Below are 17,999 nucleotides of genomic sequence, written 5' to 3'. Positions count from 1 at the left end.
TTTTGCACATGAACTTAAAATCTGTTATGGGGAAAATGTATTAGTTTGCATGGTCTTGTGTATATTCTTTTAAGATTTAAGATTTTAAGATTCCTCATAAACAGTTTTATCCTGTCTTTTTTTGTTGTCTCAAGTCTCAAAGCAAAGGAGCTCGGAGAAAAGGTCGCTTTAAAGGCTCAGATGGAAGCACCTCGTCCGACACAACAACCAACAGCCTTGTTCGCCAGGTAAGGGTGGTGATTTGAATTTTTGCTGATCTCGCCTATCGGTGTCTTATTTTTGTCATCTCTAAACTATCTGTTGGTGCCTAAAGCCTAAAACCAAAATAGTTTTGTCTTTGAAAAGGTACAACAAAGATGTAGCTGACCACGATAAAAGAGTACCATGAAGTATAATTCAAGTTCCTGGCTGCAGTTACTTCCCGTTGGAATCTAACACTTGTGTGTTTGTATAAATGCCTGACAGTAAATGCAAACTGGTGTAAGAGCTCAGGCTCAGTCATCATCATCCATCAGCAATAAGATGTGCATTGCGATGAAAGCCCTCTGTAAACACTGCTGGGTACAGTATGTTAAATGGAAGCCTCTCATCTGATATGCATCTTCTGTGCACTGAGTGCACAGCGACACTGTGACCTGTTATAAAGCAGACCCTGTGAGGTACACACTCAGCGAGTCTGGTCTTTGTTGAGCAGACCTGCAAAGGGACAGTATGGGCTGAGTTAAGGATGAACACTCCTGCTTAAATGTTTCTGCCTTTTTTGGAGGAGGCACAGATCGCCTCGTCTTTGGCACGGCAGCAGCAGAGCGACGGGAAGCTGGAGGAGGTCAGATCAAAATTGCACCTCCTAGGCTGCTGTCTACTTCATCTCACAGCCACAGAGAAGTTCTCAATGAGGCGCTGCAGCTCAACCGAAGCTGCTCAGGGAGAAATTCCCTGATTTTTTTTTTTTTTTCTTCCACCACCCTTGGGAGCTAATGTCCATTCCCACAGTCTTCTCCCCCAAATGAGGAGTTCCCCTTCACTCAGAGTCATCGGTTAGCTTTGCTGCGAACGACTGTCAGTCTGCATCGTCATGTTAGGGAAATGAGAGGGCATTTGAGTGAGAGACAGAAAAGAGATGGTGTGGAGCAGAGGAATTATGCTTTTTGGGAGTCAGACAGTCTCTTTCATGCAGAGCAAAAATATCTTCTTTGAGATATTTGCTGCAAGAGGCCCCCAGAAATAGCAGACCTTCCAGTAACTTCACCTCTGTTTAGATAACAGTGTAAATACTGTTATTCAGTTATGTTTTCATGACAGCATTTTGTTCTGACCTTATTTCTCTTTGCCTCATGCTCAGTCATACTTACAGATGTATGAGAGTGTACTCTCTAAGTAGCTATACTCACACCACCACTCACACTCATGATCTCAGTGCCTTTTAATCAGCCTGTCATTTGATGTTGTCTTCACTGTTATTATTTAAACATGCACAACTGGATTTAGGATTTGGAAACCATCTCTCGGCGGGAAACATAACAACCCAGTGCCCGTCTGAGGTGCTGAACCATCCTATATTTAAAATAAAATTACTCTGTCCTTTACTGAATAAGCCTCAGACATGATTTGCCCGCACATGTTAGAGCACAGAACTAAGAGTATAAAGATCTCCCTTAACTGGTTTACCTGATAATCTAGTTGTCAGTTCTATTCAAAAACATAGCAGATCTAATCATTTTTATTATATCAGGTTTTTGAGGTGGAACTTGTAGAGTAACTGTTGCTGTAATGAATGTATAAAAGCATGTAAGGGTGTCAAATAAGTGACTGTCTCCTCAATAAATTACATGATCTCTTGTATATTTTCTGCCTCTCACCCTCCTGTTTAACCTGTTGTTTTTGTGCTTCATAATCCTTTTATACATGTGGGCGTCTTAAGAACATCTCACCAGGGTCACGGTGTGATCAAGCCAACGCAGCTCCGAGCATCAATACAGTCTCGCAGTAACTCCATGCAAACACTCCTAAATGACAGAATTACTCATGCTCTTACAGATAGAGAGGGCAGAGGGCAGATGGGGAGTAGTTTGAGTAGAGAAAGGATGAGAGACATTCTCTGCGGTCATGGTCTGATGCCTGGGAGGGGGAAGTGTGGAGGAGGCTGGGAAGGATGGAGGCTCAGGCAAGACCAGACCGCTCAGCCGTGGGAGTAGCGAGGTCGGTGTTTGTGGAGCTCAGCTCTCCATTGAGAAGGAAGAAGGGCAGAACTGTCATAGATTTGTTAGCAAACTTTACCACCATCAGGTAGACGGTTTATTTTTATTCATGTGAAGGTGGGCTGCTGTGTAAGCAAACATGCGTCACTGAGTGCAGATTGTTTTGTTTGCTTTGTCCCATCTTTTTCTGCACATGTCGAGGGGTCAAAACTTCGAATAAATAGTGTTGAGATCAGGATCATACAGTGCACTTGGGCGCCCTGCATAGAGTTCCTTTAACTGCCCAGACATTTACATCAGCCCGAGATAGAAAAACAGATGGTTCAGCATCAAGTTGATGAAAGCTGATACATGTTTGTCCACCTTGGAGTTATTTTAGGGATCAGCTTCTTATTTTTAGAAAATATATGTGGTGAGACTCAAAGAAAAGGTAGATGTAACTGAGTGGAAATAGTAGCTGGTAAACTTAGATTAGCAAAAGTATAAATAACAACACAACATGTAAAATCTGTAAAAAAATATTTTAGAGAAAGGTCATGTGTATGACAATTTTTTTCTCTCTGAGAAGTTGTCAGACAACTAGCCAAGACTTCACCGGCGCTGGAGTCTGGGAGTTTTACATGGATGAATATGAATCCAGGGACTTCTGGGCTTATGTGCTAAGCTGACTGATTGTGTGTTTGTGAATGACTAAGCAGGTATAATAAACAGCCAGCTTCGACATCATGAATTTGCGAGCCTCTTGACAATAGAGAATTGAATGTAGTCATTTCTAAACTTACAACTGGCGTAAGTGTCCACTGTGAGTGATCGTCCATTTGTAAACTGGCACTGTGTTTAGAGTGTCTGCTTTTGCTTAATGCATCCTGGGAAATCAGCCAGTCCTCCGTGACCCTGAATAATAATAAACTTTCTTTATATAGCACTTCTCTAAAAACAGAGTTAACAAAGTACTTTAGAGAGGGTGAGAAACAAAATGCAGAACAAACAACAGGATTAAATACTAGCAGAGGGATGGCTTAAAAGTGAGTCTATAAAAGCTTGGCCCAGTTAGTGAATAAAACAAAAAGACACAGACCTTGCGAGGATACTTCTCGCAGGTTATTTCAGGTTTTACAAAAACATTACTCTTTTTCAAACAAGCCAGGAAAACTGTCAGATGAGTTTCAACTCAGGGTGTCAGTCTGCCCTTTGCCTCTTGGGTAAAGATTTGAAATGATTATAGATATAGGTTTCTTTGAATTCCTTTGACTTTATTGACTCCACTGAGTTGACTGGAGTGTAATCAGATGACAAATCTGCCTTACATCATGCTGATAGGCACATCGTTTTCGAGAATACAGTCATAAATGTAGAACTTTTAAGGCAATGAGATCTGAACTGCCAACCCACCTGTGTCCATCATAATGAAGAACAAACCTGCAAGTGCAACACACAAAGCTTTCTTGCCACTGTCTGAGCTACATCATTTTTATAGGCTGACACCACAAATTTACACCAAGGTAGCACAGAAATTTACATTGCATTATTTTTCCTCTCAGTATGGTAAATCACTGCCATCTATCTAGCAGTACAACGCAAGGACTCATACATATTAAAAATGTTTTAATTGTTGATAAAGTTCATAGGATATTTACACTTTACACTTTAATCTACACTGTGAAATCACCCACTGGTTTGCAAAGACCCATTTTGAAGTGTTTTCACCATCGTCATTGTGGCGATATCGTATTCTCCTTGGCTATCAACTGATCAAACTCAAGCTGTTAGCTCATGAGCATATCCTCTATTTTTAAAATGTACAAAATAGACTTAATTTTTATTCAGCATGGCCCAAAACAAGCAACTGATCATATAAACTAGTCAGCAAAGAGTTTAGAGGTCAAATCTCAGAGCCGTTTTCCCATATGCTTATAGGAGAGGAAATGTTTTTACAGAGCTGTTGCCCCCTGTTGACCTTTAAAGAGAATGCAGGTATAAGGTGCTTCTCTGCTGACTTGTTCAGTCTTCTCTGTTTGGCTAATTTATGTTCTACTACTGTTTAAAAGCACTGCTGCCATGTTGGATTGTGAAGTTGGGGATGGTGGGGCTAATACTGACTGGGTAAATCTGACATGAGCAGCTGAAAATTTCAACTCTGGATTTTTGACTTCCTGCTTCAAATGTGAGTGTGGTAGAAAAATGTTTACTGGATATAACCTCTTGGCTCCACTCTTGTTAGTTGCCAATTAAAATAAGATATTCAGTCTTTATGTCATTTGTTTTCAATAGAAATTCAATATTAGAGAAAGCAGACAGTTAAAAATTGAAGAATAGATTCAATATAAGGAGCACCTGCTCAGGGGAGGATAATTTGCGTGCGCCGGGTGAGGTGCTGAAATGATATACAGTGAAAAATGAGATTCAGTGTTTAGTAGTTGAGACTGTGATTTGCACAACTCACAGAGCATTATGTCATAATTAACCTACTGCTGCTTCCCACACTTGTTATGTTTATGTAAATGGTTGCACCAAGCTTCCCACTTCCCCTCTGTGTTGTCCGCCTCCTTCTGGCTCTTTCACCTCTCTATGATGTCTCCCACTCCCGTAACTTTCCACAGTATATTGGTACAGTTTGACCTGCTCTGTCTGTAGAGATGGATTTGCAGATGAAAGTCTGCATGAATGCATGTGGTGAACACATAAAAACCCATTCCCATTCACTCAGTGATTGCAACCATTTTCCTTCTCATCGTTCCCTTTATTATTATTTTAGTCAGTGGAGAAAAGGAATGACGCAAAGAGCTCGTTATGGTTCTGATCAAATCTGACAGCCCGTCTGTTTTCATGCCATGGATATGTTACATATGCACTGGTGGTATGGAGTGACTGCCATTGGAAATCTCAAAGATCAATTGTAGCATTAACCCTGCAGACCTTTTCTGAACTTTAAGCAACAAATGTCAAGATTTTTCCAGTAGTAAATATTTCTGGAGAACAGTATGTAATGTCTGGCTTCAGACTGCAGTAATGTTGGCCAGAGTAAAATACTGTACTTGAGTGAAAATCTGGAAACAAAAAAAGCAACCGTAAAGCACTACTGCTGCTCAGTCGGCTGTTGCAGCAGTGCCAGACTGCCATCTAGTGGACAAACACTGTTATTGGGGTTATTTAACTGAGTGGAAATACATGGATAGCCAAATATGGTTGCAAAACTGTAAGTGATGTAACAGTATGATTTTTATCTAATAATACTGACACTGAAGCCACAAATGTGGAATTTATTGTTCAGTCTGTTGTTTTTTTAATAAGTGACAAGCGAAGGAACAAAGAGAAAGGCGCACATTGTTATCACTACATCAAAGCATGCCCTGCTTTCACAGTTGACCTGAATCCTCCATGCATCCTCCCACTCCTCAGTCCTGCTGATAAATTAATTTGGCAGTGAGCTGATCCATTAACCACCTAGTGGCCAAGGTCACAGCCCAGTTATTACAAGTGATCCTCATCCTCCACTCAAATAATATCTATCTAAATAGCAGGTACTGTATTAGATGAATCACGGATGAGAGAGAGAAAGATAAAAAGTTTTGCTGATCATGTTTCAACGACTGGAGACTGCAGGACATGACTGAAATTCATGAGAGTGCAAAATCCATCCTCAAAGTTGTGGTGTAAAACACAAGTGTCCATTCTCTTTTTTTGTGCTTTAATCATAAGATGGATTCATTTAATTAGCTCCTTCTTATGCCTTGAAAGCTTGCTCTTACTGCCCCTATGATTGATTGAGACTGTCTTCTGCATAGTGATGCAGATCCGGGGGGAAGAATAGACACATCTCTCACTGTTACATTACTTTCATGATCACAGTGAGTTCCTAGTACCTAACAGTGTGTGCATGTTAACTCATGTAAAAGCAGAAACGGGTGCAGATTCTTGGGTAAAGTACCTCAGGTATGACTGCGAAGATGCATCCAGAAAGGCTGTAATGAACCCAAATTAAACTGGGAGTACTTCAATGTGGAGACCTGTTTCCCTGCAGTATTATCCATGACATCAGCAGCTGAGCGATTATTACCATTGAAGGGTGACAGCCTCTGACAGGCTAACTGATAGACATGATTCCCCTCTCACTGTAAGGTGCACAGCTCTGTGTTTATAATTGTGCCTTTCCATCACCGCAGACACATGTCAGCCTGTGAAATATTGGCAGTAAACTAAAAAGGCTTCAACGATAATAAAAGATCACGGCAGGTTTATGTTGTCAGACTTGAGGAGATGAATAGATACGTGTATATTATCACTGATGAGCACAAAGTTTCACAACAGGCCACACAGCATCAGTCCAGGGTGCAGGGTTATTGTGTAGAGAAATACTCTTTCTAATAACGTTTTAATATAACACTAATAGACATAGATTATGGCACAAATACACAAAGGTCCTCTCAAGGTGCTGTATATTGTAGGGTAAAATCCCCACCTCAGATAACGCCCTGTGAGCAAGCACTTTGTGACCGTGGGAAAGAAAAAGTCATTAAACAGGAAGCAAACCTCTGGCAGAGCTAGGCTCAGAGAGGGCCAGACATCGGCTCTGTCTAGTTGGGGTTTGAGGGGAAAGAGAAAATAAGAAAGAGAGGATATTCATGAAAACAGATTACTGAACCGTTTAGAAAAAGCCCCTGTTGACTGAATGCTCACTGATTATATTATAATGTGTTTTGTTTGTTCACACTGCACAAAATCGGCTGAATTAAAAAAAACAGAGTGAGGCAAGATAATTAAAGTCTTACTAAGCATGCAGATCTGAGATTACTGACATTTTCATTTAATTCTCCATGCTTGTGAGCGTATTACAGAAGACGTTGAAGCGATTATTTCATTAAAATATTCCTCGCATTAACATGCACTTTCTTTAGGATCTAAAACTCTCCCTCAAATATCCCAAAATTAAAACTTGTTATGTTGACGTGAATTTGCTTTTTTACATTTCTCATCAATAAAATGTCAGCAAAAAAAAAAAAAAAATTGACCTGGCTCTCATTTTAGCCCTGAAATACCCCATCTGTCTTTAGGTAAATCTTTTAAAACCTCAGTTAAAGCCAATGTGTTGGAGAATAAATTATGATACTTGACCTAATGCTTGATATTTTTATTTTCGTAAGTAGTAGGCGCCTGGAAAATCACTTGTGATTCATGGAGACAGAAAACTGGGTTTGTTTTTATCTTGACGCAGCACTTTGTGACAGCAGAAATCATGTTGTTATTCTACTGACAAACTGCAGCCTGTCCCACCTCAGCCTGAGAGTAAGTGATGATGTCTTCAACATCAGAATCAGCTCTGCACAATATAAGAATGGAGCAAACTAAAAAAGTTGAAGGTAGGTGACAATGGGGGAGGGATGCTTAAGCTCGGTTTATACATGTGCTCAGTGCTGTCCTTTATTATTAGCACGAAAGAAAAGCTCATTTGTTTTAGAATCTGTTTGGCTCCTCACTTTTTAATAATCTGCTGATGCAAAAGCAAAGGCTTCCCGTTTAAAATAAAATGAAATTATGTATTTTGGCTGAAATTAGTGTTGCTTTTATTGGCTTTATTAGCTCCAGTTGTAAATCTGTATTTTCAGGGAATCTTTGCTGTCAGTGCTCATAAAACTATATTTGCTACACCATTTTCAAAATACATTACTTTGATGATTTAATTGAAATCACTGCTGGAAAGGTTCAAAGTTAAAATCTATGTATCCAGCTGGCTTTGCAAGTAGAGATGCAAAAGCACATCCACAGTCATGCTGTATAATTGAGTATTACCTGTGACCCACCCCTCTCTACCACAGTTGTCCTGTGGCATGAAGCGGGTACGTGCATTTATGGCTGACACAGCATTTGTGATGGAGTAGTGAGGCCGGATGTCCTTCTGGACTCAATCACCTGAACACAGTGGGAAAGGATAATAGTGGAGAGGAGGTGTGAGATGAGACGGGAGGGGAAAGAAACAAACACACCAGCTCTGCAGTCACACAAAGCACTCCAGCATGACTGAACTGTGCGAGTGACTTCCCCCTGCACCACAGGCAGCGTTGTGCTGTTCCTCCGCTCGCAGCATGAGACACACACTGTTTCTGTTACATTAAAAGCACAGTGCAGTCTCTACAGCAACCAGTAGCTGTCTCAGTGCCTGTCCTCACACAGAGAAAGTAAGAAGGGTAATCCAGTGCAAATGAGGACTGAGTCATGGCACAAGAAGAAATAAAGAAAAGGAGTGGAGCATAAAAAGTCAAGATAGCCACAGTGTGTGTGTCAAGCTTTTAAAAGCCAACTGAACCCTGGATGAATGAAGGAGGGGCAGGGAATATAGAGGATGTGTCGTCTATTAGGAAGCAAGGGACAGCGGTCAGTAAAGGACACTCAGAACTCCACCTCCTCCCTGTGCCAAGAAGGAACTTACGCGTGGTAATGAGTGGGTCTAAATCCACTAGCAGCTGAACCAGTGTGCCAGCCTGCAACTGTACGTCTCTGCCACAGCACAGCAGCGCTGCAGAGGATTTGGCAGCACAGAGGCTCTGCCAGAGCGTGCACAGATTTTGGGGTGGGGTAAACTCAGATGGACACTCTGCTGCAACAGTCTGGAGATGGGTAGAAGAGGAGGAAGAAGAGCAAGGAGTATTTGAATCGGACTTTTGAATCTCCAGAGTTTCTGAGTAAGGGGGCAGATAAGGTGCACACGTCAGGAGGGGTGGACAGAAGTAGGGGGCAGGTGTGGATACGACAGCCCTCTGCTAACTCTTCCATCAAGGATCCCTGCTGTCCTCGTTATCTGCTTTGCACCTTTTGGTGGTCCACAACCCTGTGGGCCAAGTCTGAAGGCATGGACCGAGGCTGAGTAGATGCTGCTGCCTGACAGGGAGTCTGTGAGACGGCCGTCAGTTCCTCCCCTCCCTGGTCCCCTTCATGCCGTGCTGTGGTCTGGGCCATCGCCGGAGAGCAGAGCTTCCATATGTGAGTTTGTGGCTTTGATGCTGATTTATCACACAGGATAGACTACATGTGATAGTGAGAGAATGAGAGGCGATGAAGCCTACAGTTGCCAGCATATGTGCAAAGACTAATTGTTTCAGGATGAATAATTCAGAGGTTATTTGGCAGGTGTTTCCATGCATGCACAACTTTACTGAAAATGTCAGCGCTGCTTGAAAGCACCAGTCTGAAGAGTCAGTGGATGCCTGCCAGCTTTTTCCCTCGATGTTGATCACTGTTGTCTGCTGCTGTAGATCTCTATCCAGAAACAATCCTGAGTGCTGCAGGATTTAACTGAAATATTTCAGTTGCCTGAACTGACCTGACAGTTTTCTGCAGAGCTCTGTTTTCACTCTGCATGCTGCCAGACATGATAAATGTTTTATTCCATATTTATTCCAGGGTTTGGAGAGAGAGCTGTGAGGTGGTAATGTTTTTGAATGCTGTGGGTTCACAATGCAGGCACATGCTCTGTTGACAGTTTGACTTTATTGGGTTTTGCTTGTTTATTTCTTGCGTCTTTTATGTGCTAGTGTCTGCAATCAGAAGCTCATTACAACGAGTCTACTGTGGCTGTTCAGCTTAATGAAATGCAGTGAGAGGAAAATGTGGGTGTTTTTCTTCTAATAGCTATGACTCCGAGATGGAAAATTTGATGACACATGCATTTATTTCTCTACTGTCCTGTGCATTCTTAATTTTGTCAGTCAGCCTCAGTGGGTTTTTGTGCACTCCTTTATGTACAGCACAAAGAAAGGGAATGTCTTCTGCTTTTTGCAGCCTCCAGTGTTCGTCAATAGAGCAATGTAAAAATGAATCATGTTTTCCCTCTTCCACAATTCCCCAGTACTGCAGAAAAAGACAAGCATTGCATTTTGCCACTAGATGGCCACATTTCACTTTTGAGTCTTCCACTCAAATACATACTGTACATGCAGATCTGTCTTTTATGCACAGAGAGAAAATGCCTCACCGCTATTAAAGCCCAAAGATAAAGTTTTCATGAGGTAGACTTTTTTATATAATTATCTAAAATGAGTTATGAAGTCATCCACAGATCTGAGATGGTAACTTGTTCGCCTCTGGGACAAAATGTCCTGAGCACACAAAAAAACGTCAGAATGACGAAAACTGTGACATCTAAGCACATAAAAGTCTTAACGGCAGTGTGAAGTCATCCTTGATTTTTTTTTTTACAAGAGTAAATATTCAATCTTCAGACAGCAACAGTCAACTATACCCATGTGTTAATCAAAAATGGCATTTTTGAAGATTTGCTTCTTTGTGTCATGTGAAAGTAAACTTCATATGTGGGTTTCCAAATGTTGGGCAGGCAAGGTTTACACTTTTTAGACAATGAGTAATACATTTATTGGAAAAAAAATTATACACAATTACATAATTGTTTGTTTTATCCCAATTTAGCATGAAAGTAAACCTGAAGTTTCATGTGAACACGGGCTGCCAGAGCAGGTGTAAGATTGTGGCGGTGAAATATATAATAATAGTACACTAAATGTTACAGACTTGACTTAAACTGAGACAACAAAAACATGTTTCAGTAGAATATTTAAAAATATTTTTTTACTTTAAATTTGTGCTTAATTTAAAATGTCCAAAAGAAAAGAGAAACCTGTATCAGTGCTCTAAAGGAAATCTTCATGAGTACATAAATAAATTAGTATCACCCAGTTGTTCCAAAAAAGAACTCATGGGTTCATAATTCATTATGTGATACTTTGAGCAGCAAGTAATACACCAGTTGTGTCTTCTAAATTCAGCCAGAAGCAGCCTTCTCTCATTCAGAGAGCTCTTTGAAAAGGGTCCAAGGCATTTGGGCCCATTATGATTATTATTGTCTGTCTTGAAATGCTTCTGAACTGGAACAACAACATTATCGCAGATATTATAGAGAAGGAAAAAATGCCAGTGTGCTCCTGTGCACATTGCTCTAGTTTGGTTACGCAGTCTGGTTTTGTGTGACATGCGCTGCAGTAGGCTGGATCAACATTTACTGTACAACTGAGTAAGCTTTAATTTAACTGATGAGTGGATTAGTGTAGGACCAGCTGTGGAAACGCCACACCGGAGCATCTAAGCCCCATGTGTGAGGTGTTTGCATGAAAACAAACCATTCGCTGTGGTGGAGTATCACTGGCAGCATGTGTTTGTGTTTAATGACTGTGCACAAAGTAAGCATGGGGAAATTAATATAATGAGTAGAGTTTTTGGCAGAGGGCGGTGCAGCGCTGAACTTTATGACACTCCTCTCACATGTTTCCAATATGGAGCACCAAACCGCCGTTTTACGTCTGAAATGGGGCGGAACACAATTCTGCTCTCGATGGAATGTGGAGCACGGAGACCTGGCCGGATGGGACTCCGTCTGACAGAATGAATAGCCAGCCTCAGACACTCCTCACGGAAACTCAGTTAATTGAAGACAGCAGGGCCTACTCCATTCCACCTTTTGTTTTCTAGGCCTTCTTGCTTGCATGATGCAGCACCAGTAGCTAGTGACATCTGAGGAAACCAACCTGAGTTCTTTTCCTGCAGTAGAAATGCTGATAAACTCTTTAAAGGTACATGTGAAACAACGTAGCACAGTTTCTTTTCTATAGTCAGTGTATCGTGAGGCGCATCCAGGTGTGTTTCGAGATCGGGATTTGGTGGGAATATTAATGCATTATTCATCTGCCAAAAAAAGTTATCAATGAATTTGCTGTATCTTAGTTTGTATCTACTCACTCCCCAGCCATCAGGATAACAAAGAGAAAACAGATCACTTTTTCATGTGGAGAAAAAACAAAACTACCTACTGTATCAGGACAGATAATCTGACAGTATAACAGATAACATAAAAGATGGGCATAGCCTTTATGACCACCTCTGTGTTTTGACGCCAGATGTGACAACCAAGTGCTTGATCTGAAACTGCCTACTTACTGGCTAATGATTTTGGATTAACAAGTTATTAGCCGGTTAGCATGTCTTGAATTATCCTCCTTTGTGAAATCTTAAAATTACCATAATTTACAAAAAGGACTTCATGTTCTACTTGACAAGATTTAAAACTAGCAATTGAGCACATTAGGTCATCAGAAAAGTCTTTGCTGAGGTAACGGAGAGAGGAAGAAAGGAAGCTGTCAAGTCGCCCCCTGGTGTAATTTATAAAGAATGCAGGTTTAAGACACTTGTGCGTTTTTCGACCTGGATGCAACATCCATCTGGAAGACCATTTGATGGATTATGTGAATGTATAAGGAGGCAAGGTATGCTAGCAGAGGGGTGATACAACTCACAACTAGACTGTTTAAACGTGCCTTTGTCTGATGCTATAGTAAGAAGTGACCACATGTCAGATGACATAGAGGCTGTTTTGTGCCTGGACACAAAATATACACAGTGGACACTGACCTAATTGTTATTGACAGCTCTCTGAGGCTATGCAGCAGTGCTGTGAGCTACCTGCTAACTTTAGCATGGTACCAAGTTAACAGAAACACTGCTAATGTGGTGTGGTTTTTGATACTCCATCCATCCATCCATCTTCATCCGCTTTATCCGGGGCCGGGTCGCGGGGGCAGCAGCCTAAGCAAAGAGGCCCAGACCTCCCTCTCCCCAGCCACCTCCTCCAGCTTATCCGGGGGAATACCAAGGCGTTCCCAGGCCAGCCGAGAGATATAATCTCTCCAGCGTGTCCTGGGTCTGCCCCGGGGCCTCCTCCCGGTGGGACATGCCTGGAACACCTCACCCAGGAGGCGCCCAGGGGGCATCCTTGTCAGATGCCCGAACCACCTCAGCTGGCTCCTTTCGATGTGGAGCAGCAGCTGCTCTACTCTGAGCCCCTCCCGGATGGCCGAACTTCTCACCCTATCTCTAAGGGAGAGGCCAGCCACCCTTCGGAGGAAGCTCATTTCTGCCGCTTGTATCCGCGATCTCGTTCTTTCGGTCACTACCCACAGCTCGTGGCCATAGGTGAGGGTAGGGACGTAGATCGACCGGTAAATTGAGAGCTTCGCTTTTACACTCAGCTCCCTCTTCACCACGACGGACCGGTGCAGCGTCCGCATTACTGCAGCTGCAACCCCAATCCGTCTGTCGATCTCCGGCTCCCTTCTCCCATCACTCGCGAACAAGACCCTGAGATACTTGAACTCCTCCACTTGGGGCAGGAACTCATCCCCGACCCGGAGTGGGCACTCCACCCTTTTCCGGCTGAGAACCATGGCCTCAGATTTGGAGGTTTGGAGGTGCTGATCCTTTTTAAGTTTTTGATACTTAATGACTTAAATGGCCATATTAGTACCATCATGTTATTATTTGATTTGGGCACAAAACACAAATGGCTGACGTGGTTGTCATGTGATACATTATACTGTCATAAGACAGATGTTTGGACGTAAATAACAAAATGGTAATGAAAATTCATCCTGCTGGGACTTGTCTGCCGTTCATAAAATAGTCCTTGAGAGATTTAAAAGAAAACAAACATGGACCTCACGGTGGGAAAAGAGGAAACATCAGGGATCATAAATTTCAGGAGTAGCCATGTTTTTAACATTTTGTCTTGGCTTATTCAAGAGATGTAGCTATGTAGCAGGTAAGTAAAAACTTTGAGCTGTTAGGTGGACTAAAGAAACCAGACAGAGAATGAGAAAATACTGGAATATTCTCAGACAAAGATATTTTTTTCCCAGAAACAATTGAGTTTGTGTGTTCTTGTGGTGAGTGAGCCGAGCTCCCATAACAAAAGGGTGACCTGGAATTCCCAGTTTTCCAGGCACCGGGATGGACGCCCAGATAGGAGTCCCGAGCCAGCGCAGACTAAATTGGAGCAGGGTTTCCTTGGCAGCAATTATGCGTTTTTTCACTTATCCAGAGAATATGGAAATGTCCAGGAACTGAGCCGTTAATTGGCCACAGAGGCTCTGAAGAATGTCTTGGATTTAGGTGGATTTTTTTTTTACTGTGTTTACGTCACAGCTGGACTGGAAAGTGTGATCTATACACTATCTGTGGAAGCCTATGAAGAGTATAGCTCCAGCCCGGAAACACTGATGTCAGTGACACAGTGCGCATTGACCCCGTTTAAGTTACGGCTGGCAGTCTGAGTTTTAAAACTCTCAGTGGTCTGGAAATAGTGAGGTCATGGGTAAGGAGATGCTTCTCCCATCCTACAAAATGTACTGATTCCTCATTAATCTTCCTAATATGTCTACAATAAATCATTACTGTCACAACCTGGCTCAAAAGTATGTGACGAGAGGGAGGCCAACTAGGGTCTTAGATGACGCCAAATGTGTAATTAGAGAAATTAAGAAACAATACAATAGGGCATATCTGTCAACGGGTCAGTACCTTTGTAGTGTCAGTGATGAATGAGTGTGAATATAAAAGATCAAAGAATAAACGGGGCTGTCAGTCAGCCAACCAGGTTAAGGTCTGCTTTATATTCTCCTGAGCTCAGCCCATTCAGGTGTGTTGCATCAGGAAACTCATGCAGCTTATTCACTGTGTGTAGGGCATCGATCAACTAGGATGTAGCAAAATGCTGCACACTGTTTTCAGGTTTGATTCCTCTGTTCAGCTCCACAGATCAGTTTCCTGGAAGAACTGAAAGACAGAGCCAACAAGGAAAGGACAGCAAAGCATGCATCCAGCATGAGGCCATCAAACTGCAAGCTGGGCTTGTTTGTCTGCTTGCCTTATTCAAGTCACTGTGATATTTTAAGAACTGCATGCAGACAAATACTGCATGACTACAAGATCTGTGGTTCTGGCTTGTAAAAAGGCCACATAAAAAAGTTGTGGGGAAAATCCTGAGGAAAGCAGGAAGACCTGTACCAAATTTCATGCCAATACCTCCAGTAAGAGCCTGGCAATCAGTGCGTATAAAACTTAACCTCATTATGATAAAGTGTCGAAATTATACTGGGAAAGTTTTGAAATATGGTTTCTGAGAGTCTCAGAAACACAACTTCTTTGCCTGTTTGCTGCTTTCTAACCAATTGAGATGAATGCATATGAAATAATTTAGAAGACTTAAAAGAGACCTGTAAATGTGAGGACTTTGCAGGCACTGCAGTATATTTAAGTGCATAGTGTGTTACCAGTGTAGTCCAAGTTGACTTCAGATAATCAACAAGCTCCTCTGTCTATAATTTAGTCCCTGACGTCCTCTGACAGCTCTTTGGTCTCACTAATGGTGGTGAAGAGGCTGAAATGGAACAAACTAACTCTGTGGACAGGTGGGCCTTAGACACTTCAGGTCAGGAGTCTGTAACTGATTGGCTGTCAATAGGCGGGAGCCAAATTTATGGCTAAACTGTATCGGATCAAATACTTATTTCAATCAATGCCAAGAAAAATGACTTTTACTCCTTATGTAATGTGTTTTTCTGGATATTCTTTCTTTCTGCATTAAAATAAAACTACCATAAAAATGAGTGACTGTTCATTTCTTTGGAAGTGAGCAATTTTACAAATTCAGCAGGGGATCAGATATATTTCCCCCACTGCCTTCACTTAATCTCTTATCTTTACTTTTCAGTTTGCTTCTAACATACCTTGTGATGACTGTACTTTATGTAATTTTCTTCTACTAACAGCCCACAGATATTATGAAATCATGCACATCGTGCTGACACAAGAGTGCTAGCAGAGTCGTTTGCTCAGCTCACACCCATTAAATTGGCACCTCTGATAGAAAGGGCACCCAGGCCAAACTGAGCATCACTTAAAACAGGAGCAGATGTTCTTTGAGGCCAATTAACAGGAGAGAGATGCAGACAACCTTGTGCACCAGAGGAGGGCTGCTGGCCCATATGGATACTAGAGACAGTTAATTAGAGTGGCAGATGTTAAAAATGGACCAGGAGCCGAGTAAAGCAAGAGTTTTCACTATATGTTTGTAATTTTGTGGTTTGCATTGATTATTTTAATGAGCTGGTCTCACCGGTAGCCAAGATTTTCCACATTAAAGTAACAAGATAGTAGAAGTAAAAATTTAAAAAGATGGCCTCAGATATTACATGAAGTGTTCATGTATAGAGCTGCTATGATTAGTCAATTAATTGCTCTGTCAATCAAAGGAAAGTTTACTGACGTGTTTGTTTGCCAAGTATCCTTCAGCTACAACCTCTCGCAGGTAACAGGGTTTCTTTTTAGCCACAAAAGATTGTGGCAGAGAAATCAAGTAAAAAAAAATTAAAAGTTTCCATCAAGCTATAACTGAAGAAAGAGCACATCTCAGATAAATTTTGAAGACTGTTAATAAAAGACTCACACAACACCCTTCCCTTATAAAAGCTGCAAGCTGTTTTGGCACCTTTTTAAATTCCTTTTCAAACACTAGTTGTTCTGCTTGTTTATGTGCGGTCTGTAGACTTTTCTGCCACTGCTGATCCAGAGATCCGCCGCTGCTCTGTGGCTCAATTTCACCCAAATGCAGCCACTCAAATCAGCACTTACAGCCTCAGAACTCTTCACTGATCTTTTATGAGTAGTCCGGATCAACTTGAACAAACAGACTGCAAGAAGTGTGGAGAGGAGATGTTGGTGAGATTTTGCAGAGGAAGCTACAAAAGTCAGCATTTAGAGGCTTGATCAGAGAGCAGTGGAGCCACTTACTTAAGAGATTAAATGGAGATTCACCAAGCATTTTCTTACTGTCTGTCATGCTATTTATCTCTTAGCAAAGTGGTACCATGACAACAGGTGCCAGCTGGGTGAGAAGATGTACTCCAGAGATTGAGGGAGAGATGGAGGATGCTAGAGAGCAAGGAAGGAGACTGGCTCTAGGTAGGTGGCAAAGAGCAGGGATGAAACAAATAAAAGCACGATAATAAAAGGAGAGGTACCTACAGCAGATGAAGATGAGGTCAGTCACTTTAAGTTTTGCTCCAGTGCTCCCGCTTATTTCCTGCCTGATATCTGTACATGCCAGTGACCTGCCAGTCAGGGCTCTCCTCCAAAGACTCAGTATGTTCATCCTAATACTTCTATAAGCTCACCCTGGGGAGCTGGCCACAAAGATCTGATTGGGCGCGTGCTGTGGCTCAGCAGGGCGGGGTTAAACCTGCTGGGATGTTTCATATTCATACTCTGCTCAAATACATAATCAGTCCATCAGGTCACTGTGTGCTGTGAGGAGGAAAACACTTTTGAGTTTTGCTGGATATTTCTGGACTTTTCTAGTTTTGTAACGTAGCCTGAAAAAAAAAAAACTTGAAAACTCTGCGCGTGGCGTGCTCTGATCCGCTGACAGATGCTGGATTCAGTCAGAGCAAGCGTTTCGGGCTCGCGGGTTTGCAGGGCACATGATGACCAATGGCTGAGCGCGACGTGCCCCCGGCCATCACCCCTGATCCCGCACAGACCTCCCCACGCAACAGGCTGTGGGGCTAAAATCTGCTGAGGAGGGGGGTCCTCTCGCCACGTTACTGGCCTTCCTCTCGTTGCCATGATCAAACAAACCAAGAATAAAAATGTCTCATGGGTAAGTGAGGTGTGCTCCTGTAGAGTGAGTGTGCTCCTCTTCTCTTGAAGTGCTCTGTCATGTGTGTTTTTACTCTGTATTCTGTGGCATTTGCAAAACATCTGAAAGCAATGTAACATTTTGCATCACTATTGATATGATTTTGTGGTTTAACAGATTATGCAGAGGCTATTACAGTGTGTTTTCATTGATTTTTTTTATGCTGCTGTACTCAGTGGCTATTCCAAACTGAGGCTTAGAGATTTAGGTATTATATAACTACAAGCTACTACATACCCACTTTATGAAATCTGGTTATCAGTCTGCCA

The 17,999-nt window shown here is 42.1% G+C and overlaps 1 protein-coding gene across 3 annotated transcripts in view; it reads left to right on the top strand.

Annotated features, from left to right (window-relative positions):
• Nucleotides 1–17,999, top strand: part of cacnb2a (calcium channel, voltage-dependent, beta 2a) — a 70,600-nt gene that overhangs the window by 1,618 nt on the left and 50,983 nt on the right. For 2 of the 3 annotated variants that reach the window (XM_085418916.1, XM_085418913.1), the window contains exon 2: nt 135–227. In XM_085418916.1, coding sequence (XP_085275042.1) covers nt 135–227 — 93 coding nt within the window. Of the gene's footprint in view, nt 1–134; nt 228–17,551; nt 17,692–17,999 lie in introns of those variants that run through there. The other variant, XM_085418917.1, reaches the window with a different exon arrangement.

This window comes from Rhamphochromis longiceps, linkage group LG9 (assembly GCF_057381845.1).
Source record: "Rhamphochromis longiceps isolate RC_006_pf linkage group LG9, R_longiceps_female_GT1.1, whole genome shotgun sequence".
NCBI lineage: Eukaryota > Metazoa > Chordata > Actinopteri > Cichliformes > Cichlidae > Rhamphochromis > Rhamphochromis longiceps.
Note: the sequence above shows the minus strand (reverse complement) of the source record. Positions and strands in the feature narration are given on the sequence as shown.